Genomic DNA, 11,569 nt, shown 5'->3' on the forward strand with positions numbered 1-11,569 from the left:
GAACTGATTTGTCTGAAGTCCCTTTTAAGCAATTCAAAAGATTGCTGCCACCAAGTTGTGCTCCAATTGCTGTTCTTCTTGTTTCCTGGACCAATTAGCCTATGATCACCCACTTCTTGAAAACTTGCCTTCAATTTTTCAGAAAGATTACTCTTATACGCTGATACTAGAGTTTCTTTTAAAGCTTTCTGGTCATCTTTTGGATCTCCAGAAACAACACCTACGCATTAAATTCGAGGCTAATAACTTGATTTCCAAATAAGCTAATGTCAAATCTTTCTCATATGTGCAACAAAATGCAAACTATTTGCGAGATCTGATAGAAAATCTGAAGGATCATGGCTGCTGATGGTTCGAATCCAATGCTGGCAAAGTAACTCATCCCTCCACCTCCCTTCCCAACGTGTAGACTATTACCTTCTGAGTTCTGATAACAACAGAACTTTCGTTAAATATGTAAAATAGGCTACTGGCAGGCTAATGAATAGTCATCAAAATTGCGCGTCCACTTTTAGCCAAACTCCACGGTACCAACAAAATTTGCTTAGCAATGGTGGAGTCAAGACCTGGAGCGGGTTCATCCAGAAACAAGAGACTAGGATTAATCAACAGCTCTTGTGCTATACTAGCTCTCTCTGTTCGCCTCCGGAGATTCCTTTCCTAAATCCTTCCCTCACAATGGTGCCTCTACATCGAGTCATGCCAAGTTGATTTGTCACTGCCTCAGCCTGTAACATTTTCCCCTGGTTGGTGAAACAATTGGGCAAGCGAAAAAGGGCAATGAACACTAGTGTTTCTGTGACTGTGAGGTGAAGATAGAACACATTGGACGGAGCTACAAATCCAGTTTTGCGCTTCACTGTTCTGGAGAAGGGGTTATTATTGTAATCTATGTTTCCTCTGGTTTCTCCAGTACCAAGCCGGCCTCCCAAAGTTGTCCGCAGAGTTGTTTTGCCTCTGCCTGATGGGCCTAGTATGGCAAGCAATTCACCAAGTGACGATACACCCCTGATCCCTTTCAATATCATTTTCTCGCATTTTTTTCTATGTTTAAAATAGAAAAAAAAAAAAAAAAACCACGTTCTCGAGTCTTAGTTTTGATTCTGTTCACCTCATCTTCAAACTGTAGATTTATGATAAGTGCATTAGAATTTTAGAAGCTGCAAGCTTGCAATGTACGTTTAACAAGCTCTACTTAATTTGAATAATCAAAATGAGGCCTTTGTTGTTCAATTTTTTTCTAACAAACTGAAACATTCAATCACATTTTTGTAGCAAAACCAAATCATTCATGGACGTGTAATTGATAGAAGGAGCTTATACATATTGGGAAAAGCCTAGGATGGATGAAGAAGAAAATTAATTTCAAAAAAAAAAAAAAAAAAGGCGAACCCTTCATTGTGATCAGTAAATTTGGTTTCTTAAAAATGTCTTCAACAACTTGATGTCTGCGTTGGGCTTCTAAACTCTCAATCTTCGCATCCATATTTCCTTTTTAACTTCGTTTGGTACTTTATGTTCTATGCAAAAGAATGACCAACTTTTGTTTTGCTTTGAATACGGTAAAGCATATGATTATAAGATCATGACGAAGCAGAGAGAAAAACTACTACACTCAAGAGATGTGTGAGGCCGTCTGAGCGTTAATTTTCTCATGCTGTTATATGTTTTTGTTGCGGGAACGCTATTGCTATGGGTTCTAATTCTGCTGATTTTAAGATCATTTAACATGTCTGATTTTCACACCTCTCCTCTTTGGCTGCACTTGACCTCAAATTTTATGAAGTTAATTTAGCGGTGGGAATCTAATCACCTGATATTCAATATCCATTAAAAAAAATTTTAAAAAAAAGGCTAACGTATCAAGTTCTAGAGAAAGCCCATGAGCCCAACTTCTTTGTCCTAAAATCCAAATCATGCCATGACCATGAGTCACTCTTGCACTACATGATCATTAACCATGATTTCCACCACATCGGTGCAAATTAAGAAATACAAATTACATGTTTTAATTGGATTTATAACAGCTTAATATCACCATCAAAACAAAACCATTTTAAATAATTGATCAAGCAATTTCAGTACTATAAACTTGGTATAAATAGTATTCATTCCTGGAGAAATAATTGTAAACAAAATCCTTTAAAAAAGAAAATTCACCTCGTCTCAAAACTTGCTTGATTGATGGGATGACATTTTCAATTGAAGGAACAAAAAGCCTTCTTCAGTTTCTGGCTAGATTGGAGTAAGAATATACATCTTGCAGGCATGAGGATCAACATATGCAGTTAATCCATAGCGTTTATTCATCGAAACAAATGAATGCTGCAATCAAAATGATAATTAGGGTAATAACTCTGCTCAAAAGGGCAAAAAAAACGTGCATTTTTCTAATCTAATTTGCTAATGAAATTTTATTGTATGGAAACAGGGCTACTCTGTAGTTCTGGAAAGTACTTCATACCGCCACAAGTCTCTGACAATAACCGGAGTTGGTAAAGGAATTCCAATTTCTCTCCATGTAACAGGAAACTACCGCAATTCTTCCTTTTGATAGCGGCCCTGCCCAAATCTGCATATTGTCGTGAAAATATGATCGGTTGAGCCTTAAAGATTTGCTGCATTACTGTTTATGTTGCATGAAGATGTTTCTAGATGCAAGAGAATGCACTATTCATTTGAGTAATTTAGTGTTCGAGACAATACCTCAAGGGCACCTTTTGATCGTATTTTCCTCCTTGGAACTCCTAAAGGATCCTGATTGACAACTATCACCTCTTTGTTTCCGAGGATCTTGAGAGTCTCTCCGCTTGCTGATCTAATATCGCACCCAATGAGCAGAGGGCCTGTCAAACTTTGGTGTTTAGATTCTATAAAGTACTAACTAGTTGCAGCAATTAAATACAAGAGAAGCTACTCACTTTCATGAGAGCCCAGATGCTAAAATGAGACCGGTACTCTTCCAGGCTCATCCCACCATTTCCAACTTCTAACATATCAGGATCTATTCCGGTCAGAATCCAAAAGTTAGAAAAATTATATATCACACAAATATAATCCTTGATTTGCATCAAAGACATGCACAGTTTCATTCAATAGCATAATGGTTTTATCAAATGCTAGGACTAATTGATTGTTATCGGTTACCATTCCACCTGCCAGGTCCTGCAAATCTTCCCCAAACGTTGTTTTGATCCGCAATGGATGTGATACTGAGAGAATTAAAGATAAAATTCAGTGAAATCAATTATATGAACATCATATTTTCTTTGAAATTATAATCAGCTGGGAAATTTGTACCTATCCCATTTGTCCCTAATGTCCCCCGTAGTTCTCCAGGCATTACGTACCAGCCCATTTCGCTGGATTTTCTTCTCCCCTGAGAGAAAATATAGCCATATTTCAAATCCTGATTTAAATATATCGATCATTTTATTTCATAAATTTCAAGTACTCACTATTCACATATCGAGTAAAGTATTGGACGGCCAGCCTTGAGCAATGCATAACTCATCTTAGTATATCTGTAACCAAAGAAAAATCTTTATCTGTATTGGTATTGAGATAAATTTGAGTATAAACATTGGGCCAAGATTTCACGCAAAGTATTGTTACCTTTCTTGAGGTTTTGAACCATCATGGAAGCAGTTATCATATTTCAAGTAGTCAATCCCCTGCACCAATATAAATGGCCTTAATATTGTTAAGTTGTGATTAATTAGTTTTTATTAAGTACTTTTAGAAGTTAAACATTATTATAAGTTTTGTACAAAAAGATGCTAACCCATTGGGCAAAGGTTCCTGCATCTTGTACTTCATGTCCAAGAGAGCCTGGCATTGTGTTGCTACATGTTCTAAAACTGAAACCACAAAAAAATAATTTCAAATTTCCTAGGTAGTGTTTGTGATTTTTAACTTGGCTTATACGATGGTATACAATTAATTTACCCAGCATCAGAATATATCCCAAGTCTTAAACCCTTTGCGTGAACATAATCAGCGAGGGCCTTGATTCCAGAAGGAAATGTTTTTGCCCTTAAATTACCCTCCAGTCTCGCTCACTTTCTGCTCAGCAATCATCTGTTTTGGACGTTCGAAATTCAAATGGGAATAGCAGGAAAATGCTTTCTCTGAGTGCATGATCAGCTTAAAAGGCTTATCAATATTTACATATTTGTACCCAAGTGCATCCAGACTAGTTGAAACAAGAGCCTCAGCTGTTCGTAGGAATCAAATATGACTTGAAAAGGTCAATTTCATTAATGAAAAATTATTGAGAACCTTCATCAGAAGACAGGGATAAGGACTGCTTAATTTCAACTCCATGAATTCAAATATTGACAGACTCTTAATTAATGCCACAGTCTCTTTCAGGTTTCATTTTCATTATTTGTATTTTATTTTGTAGTGTTCTTTTAATTTGATTTTCAGTCAAATTGGCGTACTACAGTTTAGTTTTGTCATTTTCAACTTTTAGCGGGTGTTAATCAGAATGGTGTAGTCCTAATTTGAAACAATCAAACAGTTGGACTAATTCATATCTACACATATAACCCAATTAGAAAGCTCATGGGGCCAATTCTAGTTGAGTAAAGCACGGTTTCAGTTCACCAATCTCGAAGTGCTTATTCGATTGAGTAAAGATGAAAATTTATTCAAAATTTTGAAATTTTAATGCAAAACATGCATTTGAAAATATTTAACACACCATACACATTACTGGTTAAATCATAAGTCATAACTAAACTTTTAGAAATTAGTCCGAAAAACCTCTTTGCAAGTACTTTCAAATTAAGCATTCAAAAGCTCAACTATATATATAATGAAGACATTTTTATTTTAATAAAATAAAGATACTACTAACAGATAAAAAAAAAATATTCCTTAATGTATTGAAATTTATTTATTTTTTTTATTTTAATGTGCATTCTCACTTTAGTAAAGTGAGGAATTGAGGATGCCATATTCCAATTTCTCCCAAAGCATTGAAAGCTAATGAAAATGGAAAGAGAGCTTGGTCAATATAAAAATTAAATCAATAGTAATTAGTATACAAAGTAAGTACGTGCCCCCTGGGAGGAGTACGAGCGAGGCCATTGGCTAGAAGAAATTGGGTGTAAGCGTTGCCGGCGTTGCTGCTGATGTTGATAGCATTAGTCAGAGTACTGACGATTCGCAGAATAGCTAAAACAACGAAGAGGGACCCAACAACAGCAAATCCCATTTTCATTTCTCTAAACGATGCTTCAGTGTATACAATGCCTTTTGGGATCTATATGCATATAATAAATATATGTTTATATAAAACAAGGCAGCGACGGGTGACTAGAGCGGGAAGAAAGATGGGCAAAATCGTAACACTGCACTTTTTTCACAAGCATGAAAAGAAAAGAGGGTAATTTTTAAAAACCTCCCCTGAGGTTTGGGTTTGTTGTAAGTAGATGGCGAGAATTGATTTATTTGTAAAAAACCTCCTACCGTCAGTTAATTTTAACATTGACCGTTAGTTGACTGTGCAAAGACAATATTACCCTTAACAATAATTTGTAGACGAAAATAACTAAAAAAAAATTAAAATTATTGGTTATTTTACCCTCTTTAAATTATTGATATTTTCTTAAAGTTCCTACAAGAAAGATAAATTTTAAAATTTAAAAAATTCTCTTTAAATTATTGATATTTTCTTAAAGTTTCTACAAAAAAGATAAAATTAAAAACTTGAAAATAAAATAGTTATAATCTTTACCTATGATATTGTAAATTTTTGGAATTGACAAGGATAAAATTGTCAAAAAATTGGGTTTGTGCTTTTCGCGCCAACAATTTTAATTTTTTTTTAGTTATTTCCGTCTACAAATTGTTATTGAGGGTAATATTATCTTTGCACAGTCAACTAACGGTCAATGTTAAAGTTAACTGATGGTAGGGGATTTTTTACAAATAAACAGATTCTCGCCATCTACTTGCAACAAGTCCAAACCTCAGGGGAGGTTTTTAAAAATTATCCAAAGAAAAATTATAGTTGGTTCAAAATTTCGTTAAACCAAATATATGATTTTTCCTTTTTCTTTTTTTTTTTTCCTTTAGACTATAGTTGGGCAGTGGCCCATCTCCCACTTTGATCAGTTATGGGTGAATCATCGCCCATAAATAATTAGACTACCTCTTAATTTTAATTTAATTTTAACAAAAAAAATATAAATTTGGATAATTTTTTAATAGACGGGCCAAATATCGGTGCTGGCATGAAAATTATGAACAACACAGAAATTAATTGGAGTAGGTAGCTGTCGGTGGGAAAACATGTACAACCTTTGTTCTGTTTCATATTTGTCTGATAACATTTTGCTTTCACTTCTATCGACATGGAGTGGGACATGCACGATGGACTTATTACAGAAACTGCGAGTCTGCGCCATATTTTTTTTATTTATATGCGAATTTTGTTATTTAATAAAACCTACCGTTGGAAGGATGCATGTCTCAACTCTCAAGGTTATCAGTGCAGAGTTAACTTGCATTGAACTCTTCCGTTATTTTCTCCTATCTGTGCATGTATAACAATATATATTTAATATTGTTGAGTTGAATTAGCACCGCAAAATTTTCTGATTTGCGGACAGGGATCGGCGGTCTTATTGGCAGTCACGGTCATGGCACAATCAGGCAAGCAAGTAAATTTATAGGACAAAGAGCTCAGTGCAAACTGGCCTTGTATCAGCTAAGTTCCAACAACTTTCCTCTCTCCCGCAACGCGCGGATGCTCCCCATTTGCTACGTTACATACAGAGTCTGTAACGTAGCAAGGTCTTATATTTTCTTTCGATTTCGGTGTTTTCTAGGGTGTTTCTCCATTGCTAGCGTCAACTTCCCCGAAACTTTATACGGTCTCATTCCCCAAGGAAAAAGAAAAACCCAAAACGTGTCCATCTGTATCACGGCATATCGTTACGTTTTCTTAACCCAAAATTTCATCAGAGTAAATCAATTTTTGACAGTATAATGGATAGAAAATAATACGCAGACAATACAGCATCTTTAAAAAGTGCAGAATATCAATGTACCAAATCTTTAAAAGTTTAAATTGAAAACCAATTATATCTTGGAAGTATGTTATTTTTTTTAATCTAATATTTCTAGGAGATATACAAATATAACAGGGGAGGGTATTAATATATTACAAATTAATTGCTGAGTCAAACTATTAATATCAATAATGACACGAAGACATAGCTGAATCCCACCACTTTAGAGTTAAAAAAAAAAAAAAAAAAAAGAAGAGCATACCAACTCAAATTATATTTTCCAACTTCTGATTCCGTTATTAGTTAATTCATGGAAATTGCGAAGCTTCTTTGACTATCCGAAGAAAATTAATAATAAAGCAATCTAGTAACCAGTATGGGTGATAGGTCCTCACTTACGTATAGAAAAACAATTTTTCAATTGTCAATTTTTTTTTCCGAAAGGAGTTCTATTATGATTTGTTTTCAAAAAAGTTCCTCTATGATTATTTTCGAATAATATACGCAAATCTCGGCCACAGTTAAGATAAAAGATATAGACTAATTTGTCGGAAAGATATTAGAATTAATAGAACTGTGAGCATGGTTTTCCAACGAAATCGAACTTCTCACCTTTTTTCCGAATATGATAAAAATCTATTATTTTTAAATAATTATTGGCTAATAATCTCTAACATTTTTATATTAATTTTGCTCCGCCGTAATTGTAACCATGTTCTCCCACCGAAATTGAACTTCTCACCTTTCCCAATATGGTTAAAATTCCTTCTCATAAAAAAAATGGTTAAAATTCAATTATTTTTTATTATCGATAATCTAATAAACGCTTAACGGTTTTAATTAATTTTGTTCCCTTCGAAGTTAGATCAAGCATGAAATCCAACTTCACTGTAACATCAACGGTCACCATTGGGGAACTATTCAATTTTAACATATTGAAGCCTATGGGCTATGGAGTTAATTCATGCTAAAAAAAAATAATAATAATTGAAGAATTGAGAGTTATCCACTTAATCAATTGAGATTATGTAGTGTATATAATGAATGGGAAAAAGTTATTTCAGATATTAAAAATCAAAGTAGCATTATTGATTACCTTATTTCCAAATTATTCTATTCTTTTTTAAACATTCTATTCTCAGTAATTAAGAATTCGACTTAAGTATAGGCATTAAAATTCAGAATGTCAATATTCCACCTCATTTTTTTTTTGTTTTAATTGAATAAATGCCATTTTGTGTGAATAATGTTAATAATATTTGCAGAAAATATGTTCCATTAAACTTCTGCATTGCATCCACACATTTCCTGCGAATGCACTTTAATCTCTCTCTTTATCCGGCACTTTTGCCGTCACATTTAAAAAAATATAGTAATACGTAGGAACCACGTATAAAAAATATAAATAAAATGGAATCAAAGAGAGAGAGCAGTTTAATTAATTAATTAGCAACAACATGTTTTTTATCATTCTAAATTACAATATATACGGAGACATAAATATGGAAAAAACAGTATAAATAATTGAAGCTGAATAAGTGTTACAAAAAGTTCAGAGCATACAATTTTACAAGTGAGATTTGTAAATCTCGATGAACCATCTGCAACAGGAAGTTGTTGCAAGATGAAAAATATGAATATTTTAAAAAATTGTACAGTATATGAAGCCTGCTTGATCATAGGCCTGATAACGAACCGTTGCAAAAGAACAAATGTGCAATGAAAAAGAAACACTTTTGTTTTCTTTTCTATACAGGAAAAGTAAATAAATCAATTAAATAATGAATTGGTTAAGAAAAATTAAAAAAATCAAATCAATGTACCAATCAATGAAAGAATATTCATTATTAATTTTAATAATTCTGCAGAAAGCCCATAGGTTCCCTATTTGCTGTACGTTCTTCATCCACTTCAATCAAGTTATCGATCACCGCATCGGTTGCTGTTGTTAAGAACTCTGACCAATCCCTATATAAAATGAAACATTATCTCAAGATCAGATTCTTATTAATTAGCGCGCAAACACACACATATATATAGAAAGAGGTGACATATATGATCTAAGATAACAGATTTTATTAAAGTTTAAGACAAGCTGACAAGGATGTGAAAATATTTTTATAATATTATAAACTGTCTAATAATTATGTAAAAACATGTTAACACAGTTGTCAAATGTTTTCATAACATTGTAAAATGATTTTTAATATTTTACAACATTATAAAGGATTTATCAATACTTTGAAATCTCTGATTGACATTTTAAAAAATAGAGACCCTTGCACCAGAAAATGAATACCTATAAAATCAAACTTCAAAAAAAATTTTAAAATAATACATACCCATTAATTGAGTCAAATGTGAGTCCCACCGTGTACTTTGCTTCCTCAAGAGCCCGTGAAAATCTCTGCAACTCCTTTCTAGAGCAAGTTCCATTATCAGGAACCTGAAGCTGCGACGGCTTGACATCATAAAAAATAGGTATAACTTTCTTCCTGGACTCCATAATAAGAGCAAGCTCGTGGAGACAGAAATAGGACTCGCAGTAACGAGGAGAAAACACGGCGACGCCGAGCTTACAGTGCTTAATGGCGGTATCAATTTTATCAAATAACCTGTCCCCAGGCTTCATATTTTTGCTATCCAAGAAAGGATTAAGCCTCAGCCTTGAGAGGTGATCGTGAAGCAAGCCTGCAATGGTCCTCTTTGTGTCGGTTCCCCGATGATTAATGAACACATCGCATGGTCGACGGGTAATAGGCAATTGGGTTTGGTGGTGAGGACGATGATGAATGATTTTACGGCACAAGCTTTTGGCTGATGAATAACGCTGCATGGCACCTTCAAAAAGCTACTGAGTTTTTATAAATTAATTATTATTTATTTGTTGATGAGTTTCTTTTTTTTCTCTCCCCCCTCAATCTGATTTTGTTTGTATGGAGTTGTAGGTTTTGGATTTGAAGGGAAGGTGTGGGGTGTATTTATAGGTTAAAAAATCAAGGAGACGACTCTTGAGAAAATATGGCGTTAAAGATGAGAGCTTTTGAATGTTTTGACTACTTACATGGAATTGCAATACCAATATACGAACCTTCAAACACGTTTATTCTTTATTTATTTATTTTGAAGGGATAGGCTGACATGGTCGTTTAATGAATATATATATATATATATTATATTTCTGAAATCTAAATTTTATTTGGTTTTAGATATTTATCGTTTTTAATTTTTTGTTTTCTGTTAGTTATATCTGATTATAAAATATTTAGGTTTGAATGAAAAAAAATAAATATTTTAACTTTTATTTAAATAGCAAAACATCTTAATAAAATTTTAATATTCTCTCATTAATATCCTTTTTAAATAAATTTATATTCTATCATATAAACTATTCTTTTATTATTATTTTTATTTATCCCTCTTTTTTGTTATATGCACGTATTTAACTATTAATTATTTTTTTGAATGAAAATTTTAAACATAAAAGAACTTAAGATAAGTGTGTACAATATTTCCCTCTCTTTGTATTTATATCTACTATTTTTATAATAGATTTTAAATTTTATTTAGTACATTGATTTTAATTCAAATGATTAAACAATTTTTAATTGACTTATGTAATTAACAAACAAAAAATACAGTGTACTAAAATAACATTATAAGTATCATATATTAATGTAAAAAATACATGTGCTGTGTACACACACACACACTCTCTCTCTCTACTTTTAATGCTTCATTAAGGTAAGCATTATCATTTTTTTTACTAATCAAATAAATTATTTATAACTTATCATTTGTTTAACCAAAAAATATAAGTATTGTTAATATTTATTAGGCTGTATATGTCAACATATTATATTTCAAATGTTTTACTTTTGAAAAATAAACAACTTAATAGTTATATTCAGATATTGAAAGAAGAAAAACAAACATGTTATTCAAATATATGTATTCAAACTTATTCAAATTTCAACCAAATTCATATATGTTCATATTTTAGACAAAAAAATGAAATTATGAAAGACTACTTATGGTTTGTTTATTTATGGAATGGAGAAATGAGAATCCAAAAACAAATGTTTGATAGTATTTACTTGTATAAATATGAGGGTGAACAAGAATGAAAGATATAGAGCCCATATATTTTTGCGATTAAAGAATAGGAACTTGATTCCCAAGAGAGTGAAAATCAAGTTCTCATTCCTAAAATGGACTATTTTACCCTTATTCAGTTATGAAATTTTCCATTTTATCCTTAATTTAAATATTAAAAAATTAAAATAGCAAAAACTAAAAATCAGAAACCCTAATTTGCAAATCAATCCACCACCAGTAGCCATTGATCTCACATAGCACCTATATGGTTATTATTATTAATAATATTTTTATTGTTATTATTATAATTATTGTTGTTGTCATTGTTGTTATTAACAATAATTTTTTTGAATAATAATAATTCACAATTATTATAACAAATAACAATAGTAACAAATGATAATAACTAACTAAGAGTATTTTAATAACTATATATTCTTTTTTTT

General features: G+C 32.2%; 1 protein-coding gene and 1 pseudogene across 1 annotated transcript; both read right to left on the reverse strand.

Annotated features, from left to right (window-relative positions):
* Positions 1-2,235: 2,235 nt before the first annotated feature.
* The window catches only part of LOC112101063, a 10,168-nt pseudogene continuing 834 nt past the window's right edge, over positions 2,236-11,569 (reverse strand).
* LOC18053325 (TIR domain-containing protein) lies at positions 8,879-9,861 on the reverse strand. The gene is made up of 2 exons (XM_006449225.1): positions 9,368-9,861; positions 8,879-8,993 (listed from the first exon to the last, which is right to left on the reverse strand). The coding sequence occupies exons 1-2, from the start codon at positions 9,859-9,861 to the stop codon at positions 8,879-8,881; spliced, it is 609 nt and encodes a 202-aa protein (XP_006449288.1).

The sequence above is a fragment of the Citrus clementina genome, unplaced genomic scaffold (genome assembly GCF_000493195.1).
Source record: "Citrus clementina cultivar Clemenules unplaced genomic scaffold, Citrus_clementina_v1.0 scaffold_2, whole genome shotgun sequence".
NCBI classification, from domain to species: domain Eukaryota; kingdom Viridiplantae; phylum Streptophyta; class Magnoliopsida; order Sapindales; family Rutaceae; genus Citrus; species Citrus x clementina.